Source organism: Dunckerocampus dactyliophorus, chromosome 15 (assembly GCF_027744805.1).
Source record: "Dunckerocampus dactyliophorus isolate RoL2022-P2 chromosome 15, RoL_Ddac_1.1, whole genome shotgun sequence".
Classification (NCBI taxonomy): domain Eukaryota; kingdom Metazoa; phylum Chordata; class Actinopteri; order Syngnathiformes; family Syngnathidae; genus Dunckerocampus; species Dunckerocampus dactyliophorus.
Window position 1 is genome coordinate 24,358,846 of NC_072833.1, and position 17,661 is coordinate 24,376,506.

A 17,661-nucleotide genomic window follows, 5' to 3' on the forward strand; every position below is an offset into this window, starting at 1 on the left:
AGGCTGCATGCATGCCGGTAATGACTCTCTCTCCCCCGCTTCTAGCTAGGTCCAAGTGTGCATGATAGGGTTTTTTTTCTTCCCGTGTGCAATTAGCTCCATCCCTTCTGTGTCATTCCAAGGCAGGCCGGATGGGGATAATGGGCGCCGAGTAATTGGTAAATGACTCTGCAGCTCATTTCACCCGCCCTGCTGGGTCATCTGAGAGGCCATTTCCTGAATGTGAAACGCCAAGCCAGGAAAATCATGGCCATTACTTACCCGATCTACATTTATTTTTGCATAAAGCATTATGCCGAGGTGGGGGGCACACTTTGATACGTTTTGTACATTAAAGATGCTAAACACCATCCATTGTAGGCTGATAGATGCTAAATTATCTGAACAAAACATCCACATTTTAATAAATGAAATAAGAAAATAATAATATAATTAATATTAATGTACTCTACTAGAATGTATTACATGTATCAATTTTATACTACACATATATATATTAATTCTATGAATGTACATACATATAGTTATATTAATATAATTGACTGGAAACAATATCTAATAATAATATGTGTAATATCTAATAATATAGATGTATGTATTTTTACAATATGCCGAGACAAGCTGCAGGCTGCAAATGACCTCCAGGCCGCACATTCGACACAAAAAAAACCCCATAAAAAATGGGAAAAATAGTGCAAAACAACACAATGTAATTGCTTTGTCTTTAAGTACTGGTATTTTTTGTATATTTGCTACAGCAGCTTGATGTGTCTACTCCGTTCAGATGATTGTGTTCTTTTGTACAATGCCGTGCATTGCTTTTATATCAGGGGTGCCTAAATAAAAATAAGCAAACAAAAAAATATTTTAAAAAATGGGAAAAATAGAGCAAAAAAATTTACCTTTTTTCAGCCTTTTTACAAAATAAAAATATGACAGTGGTGACTTTTAAGAGCTTTTTGGTGGAAAAAGTCTGGACACCCCTGGTGTCAAAGATAACTCAGATATGACCTATTACCCTGCTAGGGTTTGATTGACAGGTGCCCAGGCAAATCATTTGATGTTAAAAGGGGGCGGGACGTCTGTCATGGTATGCACAACAGCACTTTGTTCGACGAGGCATTACCGTAAAACCCTGAAATAGCCTGAAAGAGTTGCGCACACTGCCCCCTGCTGGAACGCAATGAACACAGCAAAGGATCTCACAGGCAAACAGTTTATTAAAAAGCGTAGAAAATGTTTCAGGAGATCACAAGTAAAGCAGACAGCATGACACCATCATCAAGTCAGTAGTGAATGTTGAAATTGATGAACAACAGTGTTAAAAAAAACAAAAAAACATGATGAATGACAGTTCGGGCATGGTCAGCTTACAGTGGACAACGTGTGCACCAATCACAAATTCGCTTCATTTTCCCCAGTGGGATTCTTAGCAGGTCGTGCTGACTTTTTGGCAGATTTCCCCGCCTTCTCCCGTTTGACGCCGTCCTTCTTCGGCGGCGCCTCGCTGCCCTGCTCCTCCTCGCTCTCTGGCTTGATGGCGACCTTCCTCAGCTTGTGTTTGCCCTTGACGGGCGCCGAGAAAGTGAGAGAGGACTTGAGGAAATCCAGCGGGAAGATTCCCACGTCGCCGTCAAAGCGGTTCTTAGTCACCTGCAGGGAGCGGCGGCCGGGACAGGTGACCAGCTTCTTCTCCTGCAGTATGAGGACGTTGTCCGCCTCTTGGCTGGCCTGAAACAACGAAGGGACATCTCCAGCATCCTAAAGAAGAGACGTCAGTGTGCCAGAATGGCTCGCACCTTTGCCGAGCCAAATATGGACGCCGTCTGCAGCTCGCGGTCGTCCTCCTCCTTCCTGGGGTGGATGATGAGCGTGACGTGGCAGCTGGAGTTGGTGGCAAACTTCCTGAACGCGGAGATGATGTGGTCCTGGACGGCAAACCTGGAGCACAGACACGTGCACTATCAATCCATGCCCATAAAACGCCCATATCTTTGTTCATGTCCTTTATTTATTTATTTATTTATTTTTACTAAAACAAAAGGCCATTCCAAACATAAAATGCCACTAAATCAGGGGTGCCCCAAGTGCTACCCGGGGGCCGTTATATAATTTCTACAAAAAATTAACAAAAATGGAAAACAATGCAGTAATTTTACCAGAATAAAGTCAAATATTGGGAGAAATAATTAGTAATCTAACAAGAAAAAGTCGTAATTTTACGAAAATAACATTTTATATATTATGGGGAAAAAACATCACTTTATTAGCATAAAGCTAAAGTATTAAAGTAAGACTTTTTTTAAGTCGTAATCCTATGAGAAACAAACAAAACAACAAATGAAGTTGTCATTTTTGGAAAATTAGCCTGCAGAAAAAGTTATAACGGAAACAGAATAAAGTTAAAATATGATGGCAACAAAGTCAAACTTACGAGAAAAAAATTTACAAGAAAGTTTAAACAGCTGGAAAATTACACCAAAAAAACACAGCATAAATGGAGAAAACAAATAGCTGTACAGTGGTCCCTTGGTTAATGTCATTAATCTCTCCCAGAAGGTCCCACTCCAAACTAAGACTCTCACCAAAGCTAATTTTCCCATAGAAAATAATGTAAGTCCAATTCATCTTTTCCAGACACCCAAAACTCACGTTATAAACAATATCAATAGTTTTACATGCAGAAGATGATGCAATAATAATGACATATGACAAATTCATTTTTGTTGGAAAACACCCCCACAAAATCATCAATTAACAAAATAACACAAACGCATTATAACCACAATTTGCAAACATGCAAAAAATATATCAAAGTATATATCAAAGTTCTACAACCAATAAACCTAAAAGTACCTTGCCGTTTAACTCATTCAATAGCAGAGTCGTAGTTATACTGTACGTTTTTATAAAGCTGCACGCCCGATCCAAACATTTTATGAGAATAAAGTAAAAATATTAAGTGAAAAAAGTTGCATTCTAATGAGAAAAAAGTGACAATTTTACAAGAGTAAAATCACATTACAAGGAAAAATAATGTGATTTTAGCAGCGTAGAGTTGAAATATAATTTTTTTAAAGTCGTAATATTATGAGAAACAAAACAATAAAATTGTAATTTTTGGAAAAATTGATTGGGGAAAAAAGTTATAATATTATGGGAATAAAGTGTAAATATTGTGGGAATAAAGCCATAATATTATAAGAAAACATTTTAAAAAATTATTTAAGAGGAAAGTTGAATTATTTTGAAAAAAAAAAAAAGTGTGACGTTGATACTAATAAGTCTTTTTCACCTCCTGTATATGACAAAGCTGAGATGCAGTTTTTTTCTTGAAATATACTTGTATATAACTTCTTAGCATATCTTTACAAAACATCAAAGTGGCAAAGTTGCATCCTTTCATTTTTCACTAAGTGGCCCTCGCTGGAAAAACCTTTTGCCACCCCTGCACCAAATGAATGAAACTGCCATTAAATAACTACAAAGGTCATGATGTACTGTATGTAAAACTGATGAATAAATAGTACAGTCGAACCCGTCTCAGACCCGCCTACCTAAAAGAAATGTGATGAGTACTGGACCTGGCATAGTTGAAGGCTCACTCACTTGTCAAGGGAGAGGTTCTCCTGTCCCATCATGAACTGCAGGTTGTCGATGACCACGTGGTTGATGTCGTAGAGGTAGACGGCGTGCTGCATGGTGTCCAGCACGGTCCTGCAGAGAAGGTCAGACGAGAGTCATGAGGCCCGCCATGAGTGCACGCCGCTGGCCGACGTCTCGCACGTGACCCACTTGATGTTCTGCTGCCCGTGGAAGGTCATGAAGTAGAGCGGCAGCTCCTCGAACTTGTCCGCCCAGAAGTCGTACTGCTCCAGGTTCTCCTCCAGCCGCTGCAGGGCAAACTGGGTCAGCATGATCTTGGCCAGGCGAACGTTGTTGATCTCGAAGCTGCCCCACAGCGTGTTGACGCCCTGCATGCACAGGTCCAGAGCCAGCTCGCTGATGAAGGTGGTCTTCCCGCTCCCGGTCGGACCTGGAATACGACAGCACGTTCAGATGTTCTTCAGGTTATGTCTGGATAATCACCTGTATGCGTGCGGAATTATTTAAATACATGCAAAACAACACAATTTCGAAGCCCACGTGCACACTTCTCCAAGAGGAGGTTACCCAGCATGCCTTGCAGGTTATAAATGAGCATAAAATAGTATTGTTTTTCATGTATATTAGTGTGTAAGCATTTATTTCGATACCCACATTGTCCGTGTGGTGCAGTTACATTGTGTGTTCCACATGTGTCACTTGTGCTATTTTTGGTTGCACCATAAATGAGGGAGCTCTCGTGTTGATTTGTGCTGTGTTATGTTAGAACTTTGCGTTTTTGCAGCACATTTTAAACAGAATCAATGGATCAGGTGTTACGTTTCGTGCACCTGTGAAGACAGTCAGCTCCCCCTTGCGGTGACCCTTCAGGATCCTGTTGAGGTCGGGAAAGCGGGCCCACTTGACACCGGCCACCTGCTCCGTGTTGACCAGCTCTCCGTACACGTCCTCTCGAAGCTGCTTGAAGGACACGATGGACTTGTGCGCCGCTGGGATGGAGGCCTTGATGATGTGGCCCAAGTTCTTGCCCTGGGCCAGCGCTTCGCTGGGGCAAGGGCGGAACTCTCCCGGTCGCACCAGCGAGCAGCGCCTCAGGCCCAGCTTGCGTGAGAAGATTTTGGACGCCTCCCAAGAGCGGATGTCGCCGCCCAGCCACAGCGTCACGCGCTTGAACTGCTCCAGGTAGGGCAGCAGGACGGGCGGAAGGCAGCTGACACCGCGCGGGAGAGCCACGCTGGCGAGGCCTGTGGCTTGGCTCACAGCCAGCGTGTCCAGCTCGTGTCCGGTCAGAACCACGTCAGAGTCCATGCGGCTCACCAGCGGGAGGCCAAAGAGGTTGTTGTAGGAGCTGCACTTTGGAACCATCGCTTCGTTGTAACTCACTTTGTCGCCGTCTGAGCTTTGTGCGGAGAGCAGCTTCACCCCCTTCAAGGAGGAGTCGGGTCCACCAAACCAGGGGAAAACTAGACTCTTGGTGGGCTTGAAGAGCCTCACGCTGAACTTCTTCAGCGTTGCATTGGAGACCTTGGTGATCTGCAACAAAACAAGGCAAGTCAGGAATGCGTTACCTTGCCTTTGTGATGTTTCACCGCTACCTGAAACATGGCTTTGATCAGCTGAGCCTCGTCCTCAGTCAGGTCCGAGAACACCACAGAGCTGGACCAGATACTCTGGACCTCCCTCAGCTCCCATTCGCGCTGCTCCTGCTCCTCCACACTCTCCGGGTATCCCAGCAGCACTTGCGGGCTGAGGAAGTCCTGCTCCTCCTTCTGCATCACCTCCAGGCAGTCCTGGAGGTCCTCCCAGCTGCCCTCCACCTGAGTGTCCATGCACAGAAACTGCCCGGTCGTCTTGTCGATGAACAAGGGAAAGCGCTCCCCCCTGGAGGCCGCGTCCATGAAGATGCTGGGAGCATGGAGACAACTGAAGCCATCGTGGAAGGGAACGTCTTTGGAACGCAAAAACTGCTTGATGTCGGTGACGGTGATGGGACTCACGGGGAAGTCCACTGTGGATTTGGCATCTTTTTTGTACGCCCTGGCCCCTCTGTGCGCCAAGAAGGGGCCACACAAAACCCCGGCAGGTCTGTGAGGAGGTGCCTGAGTCAAGAGGCCCACAGAAAGGGAGGACAGATGACTCTGGGAGGGAAACCTGGGGGCTCCCACCTGAGAGAGACAGGTGGTGGCCCTCAGCAGCAATCTCCTCCACATTAGAGAAGACAACTGATCCTGCAACACAATAAGTGACAACAGTAGTAACAACAATACAAACTTGAAACGTGAATTGAGGCAGTGTACATTTTGGATGACATGCTGACACAATTCTTATTCAAAAGACAAATCCCATATAATATCTGCCCAAAATCCCCAAATAGAGCAATTAACTCAAAGAGTGCCAAAAGCTTTATCTTACGCCTTCAGCTCCCCATCTGTCCTCATTCTGTCCTCAATGCGTGTGCTCGCCCGGGCTTTTTGGTGTCTTTCCAAAACAAGTCCGTGTGAAACGTGCACCACATAGGAAGTCACCACGTTTACATTTTTTATTTCCGGCAATCTCAAGACTTTATATTGATGTTTTAAAAATAAAACAAGCACTTTCCTTATCTCACAAATTACTGTGGCTGTTCTTTGTGCTAACTAAAGTGGAAAAAACACACACTCTGTAGTTGTATTTGTTTCACCCGGAATTATATGGATAATGGACCGCATGTGGATTCCATCGACCTCTGCAAATGTTATTATTCTCCACGGTTTTAGGATTGATCTGATCCAAGCGGTTCTTTTGGCCACTTTTCTGGAGTTTGCTCTATTTTAAATAATGACCTCCGCAGGGACGCCGAGTCGATTCCTGAAAAGCGTTCTTCAAAACGGCGTGGGTCGTTACGTATGCCAACTCAAGCGGATCTCCATCGTCTTCTCCAAGACCGGCGAGAGCTCGCTGGGCGTCAGGTAAACAGCCACGCATGATGCTTAAATAATAAAAGTGTCTGTTTTTGGAAGTGTAATATTGTGAAATTCAATGTGTTTTTACATAGGGACTTTATTGAAGATGGAGTGGTGGATTATGCCAAGAAGAACCCTGGCACGGTGGTGTATGTGTCCCCTCAGCAGCGCGTCAGGCCCAGAATAGTGGCGGAATACTGTAAGTAGCGTCGATTTAAATCAGTTTAAAAGCAATTTAGAAACATATTAACTCGAGGTGAGCGGACCGAACAAGTATCAATATTATCGATACCAGCGTAGCTTCGAATCGATTTTTGGGGATCATCAAAATGTTTTCTGGCAAAATTGAGACGAGCCTGAATGTTTTTGTTCAGCAGTGGTTTTGGTCTTGGAACTCTGCCATGCAGGCCGTTTTTGCCCAGTGTCTTTCTTATGGTGGAGTCATGAACACTGACCTTAACTGAGGCAAGTGGGGCCTGCAGTTCTTTGGATATTGTTGTGGGGTCTTTTGTGACCTCTTGGATGAGTTGTCACATTGCCCTCGGGGTCATTTTGGTTGAGAAGGTTCACCACTGTTCCATGTTGCCGCCATTTGTGGATCATGGCTCTCACTGTGGTTCGCTGGAGTCCCAAAGCTTTAGAAATGACTTAATAACCTTTTACAGACTGATAGATCTCAAGTAATCTCAGTTAAGTTATGTTTTAACAGGGGGGAATCACTTTTCCACACAGGGCCATGTAGGTTTGGATTTGTTTTCTCCCTTAAAGGGATAGTTCAGATTTTTTAACATGAAGTTGTATGACATCCCCATCAACAGTGGACTATATCCATCCATCCATCCATTTTCTATACTGCTTCTCCTCATTAGGGTCGCGGGGCATGCTGGAGCCTATCCCAGATGACTTCGGGCAACAGGCGGGGTACACCCTGTATCCACAGTGACTAATAAACGATATGTACACTGTGTGTAATATATATATATATATATATATATATATATATATATATATATATATATATATATATTTATTTATATAGCACAGCACTACAGTATTGACTGTACAAATCGTTTTTTCCCAACAGTTGTAATAAAAGGGAATAATTGTAATAATTGTAATATCTTGTTTATTGCTAAATGGTTCACAAATAATTGGGCAGATATCATTTTTTTTTGTTTGCCTGAAGTCTTTGTCTCGTGTTTCAGTCGGACTATAAACATGATCCACAAATTAGCGGCTTAATGCACGAAATTATTTAATGATCTTGAAAAATAAAAATAAATATTAGTATTGGCGATACGGGCGCAGTAAGTACTTTATTTTAAAAAATTTATTTGTATTTTATTTTTTTAGTTCAGTCAGATCAAAACCAAAATTTGTGATATCGCCCACGTCTAGTATTATCTTCATGTTGTTGCTCCTGCATCCTGAAGAGGGCGCCCTTGCACCTGTTTTCATTTATCAGGACGCAAATGAGTAAACATGTCAGTCAGCATGGAATAATTCATTTTTATTATGTGTCAAAATGAAGAAGAAACCCGTTCCTCATTGGGGTTGTTTTTGTTGCCTTCCGTCCTTCAGTAAACGGCGCCGTGAGGGAAGAGACGGTGACGAGCAAAACGTCCTCGCAGATCTCAGAGGTCCTGACGAAGCTGACCAATCAGTCGGGTCTGGACATCATCCGCATCCGCAAGCCCTTCCACACGGACAACCCCAGCATCCAGGGCCTGTGGCACCCCTTCACCAACCGCCCCCCTCGGCTCGGCGCCGTCAGGCCTTTGAGGCAGAGTGACGGCAAAGGAACTCTGGAAGTTAAATAAAGAAGGTTTACTGTTGCTTGGATGCTCTTCTGTCTCCTTTTTTTTCTTTTCTTTTGAACGTGGAGCTTTGAGGCAGCGGCAACTTTGTTTGCGCACCAAAATATTTGTAGTGCAAACACTGGCGGTTAATTTTAGATTTGAATCCGAGGAGTGTTTGGACAGCTTGGCCCGCTCCGTCATAAGTCGCTGATGCTGATGCTGGACAGCTTTCATTTTTCAGCTTTCATCAGGTTTGGTTCGTTTGACTGCTGTTTCTGCAGCTTGACGCCGACCAAGGTTGACTGAACACAAGCTGCAGGAGTCACTGGTCATGACTGGATGACCCTCGCTAAGGCAATTCGATACACGGATTAAGATACAATTCATATTTTAAAAACAGAATGATTTGATACCATTCAACGGTTACATTTGTTGATGTAGACATTAATCTTACATTATAAAATAAAAAAGCCAATTCGATGGAAGTGACATTCTTACAGTATTTTCACATGTGTAAAAGAGCACAACATGTCCCCAAGCATGCTGTCAGGCAGGGGGCCCCAACCACCCGGCTCCGGGTAACGTTAAAAAAAAAAACAACAAACACTTAAAAATAAAATAATCTGTAAATAACTACATCAAATGTTATGTAAATGGATATCAGTTTTGGAAATATGGATCATTATTGTATTCAAAAGATAATCCACATTTAGAAATCCCCCAGTTTTTGCATGTTGAATGCAAGCGGCGACTTGAACACACCTCACGTTCTCCCACACTGAACAGATGGACTACTATGCTGTATTTTTACCCTTTTTCTTTCACCTGACATTTGGTCCCAAATGCTGATACTACAGTATGTGGGAAAGCATAAAGGTAAGATTTGATGACCCTACTGAGTGCTAATATTAATATTAATACACCTCTCTCAAAAACAAACTCCAGGCTCGTACTGGTGGATGCTGGCTCTGTATTCATTTATTGCTTTTAATTTGATGCTGTTCATGTCATAGTTTTATACAATACATAATAAATACGATCAAATAGACGGCTATATTGTATGTTTTGCTGATGTGTTGAAAATCTTTCCTGGTGACTAGCTAGCGCGCTACTAATGCTATTTACATCCATTCTAGTCTTCAGTCATGGTCACATTGACGCAAGCCCCCAAATAGCTGTTTGCGGCTATGCCTGCCGGTAAACAGCAGCTCGTAACCCAAATTTTAGCTCCCAGTTCAAAGCAAAAAATCAGCCGAGAGATGGCTCGCATCTAAAAAACACTCGTTATTTGGGACACTCGTATGCCAAGGTAGCACTGTATAAATGACAATAAAAAACACCGGCAGTGCTCCAATACCTTCTAATTACTCTCTGGCAGTCGACGTACTCCCTGACAAGACAGCTCATAGCGACAATAGATAAAAATAACTTTGGTCTTGTTGAGAGAGCCATCTGCCAGGGCTTTGAAGCTCAATTTACCAATCAAAATACCCTTTTTTTCTCCACTTCTCCTAAATATTTGTTCCCGCTTGTGGTTCCATATCCACCGCTGCGTTTCCTCAAACTATGGTGTGGGCCGAGAGTCAAACAGGAGGTTTACATGTTAATCGCGCGTCAAAGAAATGCAGTTAATACAAGCTTTCGTTGACTGCCCTAAAAGTTACACATAAATGAGATTGCTATAATGTACGTATGTTTTGGTGATGTGCTGAAAATCTTACCCGGTGACTAACTATAGCTAGCTTGCTGCTAATGCTATTTAAGTCCATTCTAGTCTTTAGCCATGCTTCACCAGCAGCCCAGGCTCTCGTGAGACGGACTGTCTAGTCTTGAGATACCCGGTGCATGTCTCTAGAATCCATTGATCTAAGGATTTATGGCTGATTCTTGTCCATCCAGGAGGCTGCTACTAATGCAGCCGCGTCTCTTGCTTGTCAAACTGGATATCCAGTCAGATCGGTTTATCGTTCACAACCCTAGTTTGCACTCATATTCCACTTGGGACGCGTTCCCAGCGGAGGACAGTGCGCCCTCCAGCCCTTCTCTCGAGCGTGAGCGCTAGCGTGTTCTGAAAACAGAACGCCCCGTTGTTTCCTTCATCCCCGCCTCTGCAAGGAAACGCTTGTTAATTAGAGGCCCCCCGTCCTTGAGAAAGAGCGGGGTAAATGGAGAGGAGACGCAGCAATAAAAGAGGATTATAACGGCAAAAGAGAAACAAGAAACTCAACTTTCCAGGCCGACGTTGTACGACACGGCGGTCTGCGTTCACAATGTCAACACAAGGACTGAATAAGACATAAGTAATGAGTCGCCTGCATAAATTCATACGTGTGCATACATAAAGCAGACTCATCATGATTGAGCTGTTGTCGGTTTTCCTGACGACTCTTTTGCCCCGAGTTGTCAAGGAAACAGCACAGTGATTGTGACTTACTGGATATACAGGTGCATTTCAAGAAATAATTATGCAAAAATTATGAATTTCAGGAGTTCAGTTCAGATTAAGAGCGCAATTAAAGGCACAGTTTACAGTTTGTATGTATGAGTACAGCGCAAACTAGTAGTTTAGAATATTGAAATTTTGGACAATTATTTTTACATTTGATGAACTACTAAATTTGGGGTATTTTAATTTCTTTGACCTGTCTGTTACACCCAACCCAGCGGTTGGCTCTGCACTCATTAATGACATCGCAGGGACACAGTTTATGGCAAGGGTAGGTTTGAAAACACTCCGTGTTCTAACGCTGATGATCTGTTGAGCTCTTCTACATCAAGTGTTGTAAACGCTTTGGAGACCGTTGCTCCTGCTGAGGTTAGAATGGTTAAAAGTAGGCAAAAGGCGCCAAGGAGAAAAGAAGACTGCTGCTGAACAAAATGAACATTAAGGCTTGTCTCAATTTTGCCAGAAAAGATTTTGATGATCTGATTGTCAAGACCTTTGGGAAAATTCTCTGTGGTCTGACGAGACAAAAGTTGAACTTTTTGGAAGGGGTGTCCAATTACATCTGGCGTAAAAGTAACGCCGCATTTCAGAAAAAGAACATCATAGCAACAGTAAAATATGGTGGTGGTAGTGTGATGGTCTGGGGCCGTTTTGCCGCTTCAGGACCTGGAAGACTTGCTGTGATAAATGGAACCATGAATTCTGCTAAAGGAGAATGTCCGTCCATCTGTTGGTGACCTCGGTCCTGACCTGAATCCTATTGAGATGCTGTGGCATGACCTTAAAAAGGCGCTTTATGCTGGAAAAGCCTCCAATGTGGCTGAATGACAACAATTGTGCAAAATTCCTCCCCAGCGCTGAAAGAGACTCATTGCAAGTTATCACAAACGCTTGATTGCAGTTGTTGCTGCTAAGGGGGGCCCAACCACTTATTAGCTTTAGGGGGCAATCACTTTTTCACACAGGATCATGTAGGTTTGGATTTTTTTTCTGATTTTTTATTTTATACAAATATATATATTTTTCTGTGTGCGTGTGTGTGCGCGCCCCACAGATTCTGCCTAGCAACAAGAGGCTTAGCAAATGTCACATGACCTGGTAAAAAGATCCAAACAATGAATATGATTCTAATACAGTCGGACCGCCATTATTTTAACTGTCATATAAGTGGAAAAAGAAGTTCATGATAAATATTGTTTTTGATTAAATGGTCAATGGTTACCGTTACTGGTAAAATACTGTGGTGGAATCACACGCAAAAAATCAGCTGAAATCTCATGAGATTTGCTGTTTTTTTGTTGTTTAACACAAAACTCATGAAATAGTACCTTTTTGGGGGGTAATATTACCTGTTTTTGAGTTCATTTGGGGGTCCTGCAGAACCTTGAGTGAGGCACAGCATTAAAAAAAAAAAAAAAAAGGAAATAAAATTGACATTGACATCTTTGGGAAGCTACAAGCAGTGACGTGGCAGATTTCACCCCTGCGGAATGCTGATGTGACACTTTTCTGCACAGCTTTATTCACTGCCGGCCATCACGCGTTTACAAAGCACTCGCAGATGAATAGCAGTCACTTCCATTGAAATTACACCCCGAGCATGGCCATCCATCACCCTCAATGCTCCTTTGAGTACCGCTTGCAGCGTGAAGGTCGTCAGCCACCAGCCGCCTCAGTCTTTCACTCAAATATCGAGTTGTCCTTAAAAACGCATAAATAAATACCTTTATCGGAAACACTTTTCAGGAGGATAGATTGTAGGTTTGCACGGACACTGGCGGGCCATGTTAGTAGTGGATGCTGAAGCATTCTTATTGATATTTACATAACAGGACAGAAGCGTGACAGGAAAGGAAAAACATCTACTGTACATCTGGTGGACAGGTCTGCAGATTGCGGCCGCTAAAAAGCCGCCATGGGGCCAAAAAAAATTTGCGAGTTGCAGCAATTTGACAACAAAGGTGAGAAACACTACTTAATTCTATCTTGCCAGGATGTACGGGAACTCCACATCAAGTTCCATCCATTCCATTTTTGGGTGGAACGCGAGACGGACAGGCGGGTTGGTGCGGCATCTGCAATGATGCGGACTCTGCATAGGTCCGTTGTGGTAAAAAGGGAGCTGAGCCGAAAGGCAAAGCTCTCAATTTACCGGTGGATGTACGTTCCTACCCTAACCTATGGTCATGAGCTTTGGGTCGTGACCAAAAAGGACAGCAGGAGCTGGACAAAGTAGCTGGGAAGAGGGAAGTCTGGGCTTCCCTTCTTAGGCTGCTGCCCCCACGACCCGACCTCGGATAAGCGGTAGAAGATGGATGGATGGATTTTTGGGTGTATAAATTGGATTCACATGATTTCCTATGGCTAATATTGCCTTGGTTTTGGTACGTTTCGGGTTTCGTCGGACCTTTCGGAATGAATTAATAACAAAAACCGAGCTTCCAAAGTATACGTCTCACTTTCGAGCCTCACTGCAACAATGGTGCGTTCAAGGACCGCCGAACAATGTGCGAAATCTCAACGCTTGAGGTAAAAAACATGAGTGAAGCATGAGGACAAACTGTAAAAACTGTGGGCTTTTTTAAAACAACAGTATATGCATGCTGTACATTTCAGCTGTATTATCACTTACAGTATTTATAAATTATTACTGACCTTTGGTGAATAGGGATGGGTACTACTGACCGAATTCCGCCGGTACTACTGAGTACCGATTGATGTACAATCAAGCGGTACCATGTTTCGGTAGCTCAACGCATCATTGTGACTGTGGGGTAGTGCAAGAGTAGGACGGAGATGGTTTGCACGCCATGTCAGTCACGTCCGGTTGCATTCAAGCACTTGAAAGGCAAACAGGCTCAAGTTAGTCACTAACAACAACCAAAATTTGTTCTGAAATTAATTGAATTTGTGCATTATTCAGAAAAAAACACTGTATTCACATGGAAGAAATACGTGAAAACTGCATTGTTACGGTAGAATCAGTTGGATGTTGTTTTCATATGCTTGTTAACGTTTAAATACTGAAAATAAATGCTGAAATGAAAAATTTTGAGATTTTCCGATTAAAGAAATGAACATTTATTATGATATGATGCACACAAAACTAGCGAAAATTGGCACTGGTACTGATACCGATTCCGAGGTACTGGGGATTGGTACTGTATCGGTTCAAATGGAAGGTACCCATCCGTGATGGTGCATGAGATGTGTTTTCTGAGGAAAAAAGGGCCTATTTATGGAGAAAAAAAATACGTTTTGGGCCAAAAATCATCAAAATCATGCTGAATGGTGAGTTTGCGGGGATCCACTGTAGTAAGGCAGGGGTGTCCAACATATATTTAAATTTTAATTCCTTTAAGGTTCTCTGACATGATTCAACAACTGTACTGTTCTACACTGTTTGACTTTTTAAAGCGAACAGTAAATTCGCAAAAATTACATTTATTTTACAAACTATCTTTCACAGCTTAGGCTCATTTCCGGACGTGACGTCATCGGTGTGACACCTCTCAGCTAAATCAGAGTAAACAAATGCTTCTCGAGGTACATCGTTGACTTAGTTGGGTATATTTTTCATCCAAATAGTAGTCATGCCAAAATGTTGTGTTGCTGCTGGATGTTCATAGTATCCGAGTGATACTGTAAGTTTGTTTTCTTTTCCAAAAGAGAAAGGTTTAAGACAACAATGGAAAAAGCAAGTGCAGAGATCGAGAGACAGGTAGGTGGCCGCCCATCTGAAGTTCTATTCTTTGCAGTGATCATTTCACTGATGAGTGCAATGAAGAAACACCTTTACAAGAAACATTTGGCTTGAAAGTACGGTATAAACACATTTTTGAACTAGAGAAGCACTCGGACCTCCGCCAAGCGCAATAGTTCCCCCCCATATTGTGATTCACACCAAATAATAATCCAACATTTTTTTGGATGAGTCTGATATTTTGAAGAACCTGTTGGAAACTTGTCCTGTAGTTCTTTTTGTTTTTATATGCACAAATGCCGAAAATAGTCCTCTCCCGCAATGTTAAAGAATCCTTTCAAAAAAATTCCTGGATCCAGACGGTGATCCGAATCACCCCCAAAATGTAACCAGTTCTTCCATATCTCATTTCCTACAATTCCTGAAAATTTCATCCAAACCCATTCAGAACACAAACAAACAAACAGATAAACGCCGGCAAAAACATAACCTCTGCACTGCGCTTGGCGGAGGTAAAAAGGATGCTATTCCGCTGGTAATCAGGAAAAAACAAGACAACAAAGAACGACCACTATGTCAAAGTTGGCACAAGAGAGTAAGTCGTGTCTTGTTTACATAATGTCTTCTTACAGTATTCCATGGTAGCGACAAGGCTGCAAAGCATGATACATGTTATACAAACATCTTTTCACAGCCATATGTTTACTGTGGGGGGCGGGGGCCACATATACAATACAACCGGCTATAAAGACCCCTTTACGCTCATTAAGAAGCCGATTTAAAACAATAATTGAAGGATAAGCAACTCCAGAGTAATTTACACTTCCCATTCTGTGTTTTGAAGGCGACCAATCTTCATCTCCATGTTGTAAGACTTAAGTCCATGTTCTGCAAGTCCTTTATTTCATCTCCAAATGTTTCCTCCTCCTCAAACTATTGACACATCGCTCAAATCTTCACGATAATCACTGTAAACATCCTCTGTCTCGTACACCGCCATGTTTGTGTCGCTGAGCGATATTGCCCTGATGACGTCACTTTGGAAATGAGGCTGAACTGCGAGAGCTAGTTCATCATTGCTGGCTAAATATCATTTTTGCGAATGTACCGTTTGCTTTCAAAAATGTAACAATGTAGAACATAATTACAAACAATATATAACATATTAAAGTGAAGTTGATGAATCGTGTCAGCGACCCTTTAAGTCTTAATGGGGGACGGAGAACAGAGACAATCCTGAGAAAATGAATGTTTGCGGTTAGTTTGGAAGTGAAAATGTTTTCGGACGGCTGCAGGGTGCAATGCGCTTCATCGCCGCTGCGGATAATCGTGCGGTCCTGCTCCACTCAGGGGGCATCATCATCATCATCATCATGTGGAGTGGAATCTGAAGCAGTTGATTAGCGGGTTCATCGTATGACGGAGCAGCGATATTGTCTGGAGTGTCACCGGGTTTTACGAATGGTGGCCGCCAGAGTATCAACACTGAAGTATTTAAAGTACGGTAGTTTTGCACGAACACGTGAGCCTGTGAGGCTATGCTAACACTGCTGGAACGATCAGAACCACGTTGGATTCTCCCTCTGCTCATTCCTGGTCATGTGAACAGCTCCTGAAGCTTCTGTCTGCGATCCACGTCCGTCCATCGTCTTTGTCGTCACTCAAGCACATCACACCAAACGTGTGCACGGGCGGGTTCTAGATGGAGCTCTCGTCAGGCTGGAGGTCCAGCTGCGTGTGTTTCCTCTGCTCCAGGATGCGGTTCAGCTCCTCGGTGAAGGAGTGGTAGAGCGGCGACATGCCGTCCTGGTCCACCTGCCTCAGGAGCACGTAGCTGTTCCCGTTCATCTTGCGCAGGACGCTGGGCAGCGTGGCCGACAGCCCGTTGACGTACTCCATGTTGGGCAGCGGGGGGGGCATGGGCAAAGGAGGGGCAGGGGGCGGGGTTGTCCCAGGAGACACCTGCCCCTCCCCGGGGACTATCTGCAGGAATCCATCGTTTATGTCCCCGAAGGTGGGCACAGAGATGGAGCGGCGCCCCTGGCGGCCATTGTAGTGGCTGGACATGGATCTAAGCTCAAGGTGGGAGCTCTGTTTCCTCTCTGTGGCCCCCAGGACCTGCAGACCTTGCTCGGAGTACTTCCTGCCCCGTGAGACCCGCCTGGTGCAGAAGCTCACATAAAGCAAGACTACGGTCAAGACCAGGCACAGCCCGCCCAGGACCGCCACCAAGGAGATGTACACCGCCTCCATGTGGCGGTAAGTGCGGAGCTCAGGCCCCGGGGACAGCGGGGCGGGGAGCGAGGGAGGGGGCCGCTCCGTGAGACCGGCGGTGATGGCAGCGATGACCGTCGTGCCGAGAGCCGAGGTCAGGTCAGTCGCGGCCGTCGGCTCCATGGGGAAGTACGGATCCGTGTGCACCCTGACGGTGTAAAAATAGACCAGCACAGAGACGGCGTTCTCCACGGCGAAGCAGCGGTACGAGCCGCTCTGCTGGACTCCAGCCCCAATTATGAGGAGGCCATCTGTGCCCACGCGGTAGCCCGAATTCAGGCCGTATCCCTGGAGCTCTCTGCCGTTGAGCGTCCAGCGTGGCGTTGCGAGGTTAGAGTGCAGCTCGCACTGGAGGAGCACGTCGTCGCCCGACATCACAGAGCGCCTCCGGTGGACGACTGTGGAAGAGACAAGACACATGAGACCGTTGGTACTGTTCCACTCCGGTCCTTTAGGTGGCAGTAATGTGCACTGCAGCGATGCAAGCTTTAGGTGTGTTTAGGGCAGGGGTGTCCAAACTTTTTTCCAGCGAGGGCCACATCGTGAAAAATGAAAGGATGCAACTTTGCCATTTTGATATTTTGTAAAGCAACACATGTACTGTAGATATGCTAACAAGTAGGGATGAGCGAGTACACCGCTATCTGTATCTGTATCTACTGTGTATCTGTTCACCCGTCTAAATGATCTGATCCGTATCTGTCAGTGACCCACGCAACACGAGCCGTTTACAGCGAGCAGAGAGTCACTGTCTGTATTGTGTCTGTGTGTGAATGAGTGACAGGCATGGCTCCCCTTTCTGGCTGTAGCGAGTCTGTCTAGGGAGGCGTGCCCGCTGTGTGTGACTGGCCAATCAAGAGCGTGAAGAGTGAATACATAAGTAGTTACCCA

General features: G+C 44.3%; 3 protein-coding genes across 4 annotated transcripts in view; 1 reads left to right on the forward strand and 2 right to left on the reverse strand.

Annotated features, from left to right (window-relative positions):
* Window positions 1-1,202: 1,202 nt before the first annotated feature.
* Window positions 1,203-6,087, reverse strand: twnk (twinkle mtDNA helicase). Its single transcript, XM_054752811.1, has 7 exons — window positions 6,019-6,087; window positions 5,202-5,834; window positions 4,437-5,139; window positions 3,796-4,036; window positions 3,610-3,717; window positions 1,800-1,941; window positions 1,203-1,731 (listed from the first exon to the last, which is right to left on the reverse strand). Exons 2-7 carry the CDS (start codon window positions 5,814-5,816, stop codon window positions 1,396-1,398), a joined length of 2,145 nt encoding a protein of 714 aa, XP_054608786.1. The 5' UTR covers window positions 5,817-5,834; window positions 6,019-6,087; the 3' UTR covers window positions 1,203-1,395.
* Window positions 6,088-6,301: 214 nt separating this feature from the next.
* On the forward strand, window positions 6,302-9,382 carry mrpl43 (mitochondrial ribosomal protein L43). The gene is made up of 3 exons (XM_054752672.1): window positions 6,302-6,554; window positions 6,641-6,747; window positions 8,130-9,382. Exons 1-3 carry the CDS (start codon window positions 6,424-6,426, stop codon window positions 8,366-8,368), a joined length of 477 nt encoding a protein of 158 aa, XP_054608647.1. The 5' UTR covers window positions 6,302-6,423; the 3' UTR covers window positions 8,369-9,382.
* Window positions 9,383-10,279: 897 nt separating this feature from the next.
* Window positions 10,280-17,661, reverse strand: part of sema4gb (sema domain, immunoglobulin domain (Ig), transmembrane domain (TM) and short cytoplasmic domain, (semaphorin) 4Gb) — a 33,711-nt gene continuing 26,329 nt past the window's right edge. For both annotated transcript variants that reach the window (XM_054752671.1, XM_054752670.1), the window contains exon 14: window positions 10,280-17,168. In XM_054752671.1, the coding sequence (XP_054608646.1) occupies window positions 16,195-17,168 (974 nt within the window). In that variant the 3' untranslated portion in view covers window positions 10,280-16,194. The remainder of the gene's footprint in view (window positions 17,169-17,661) is intronic.

Coding starts and splice junctions, on each gene's coding strand:
- twnk (XM_054752811.1), bottom strand. CDS start 5,816: ATGTGGAGGAGATTGCTGCTGAGGGCCACCACCTGTCTCTCTCAGGTG. Junction 3,718..3,795: donor CACGGGCAGCAGAACATCAA/GTGGGTCACGTG, acceptor CCTTCTCTGCAG/GACCGTGCTGGACACCATGC. Junction 1,732..1,799: donor CCATATTTGGCTCGGCAAAG/GTGCGAGCCATT, acceptor TCGTTGTTTCAG/GCCAGCCAAGAGGCGGACAA.
- mrpl43 (XM_054752672.1), top strand. CDS start 6,424: ATGACCTCCGCAGGGACGCCGAGTCGATTCCTGAAAAGCGTTCTTCAA. Junction 6,555..6,640: donor GAGAGCTCGCTGGGCGTCAG/GTAAACAGCCAC, acceptor GTTTTTACATAG/GGACTTTATTGAAGATGGAG. Junction 6,748..8,129: donor CAGAATAGTGGCGGAATACT/GTAAGTAGCGTC, acceptor TCCGTCCTTCAG/TAAACGGCGCCGTGAGGGAA.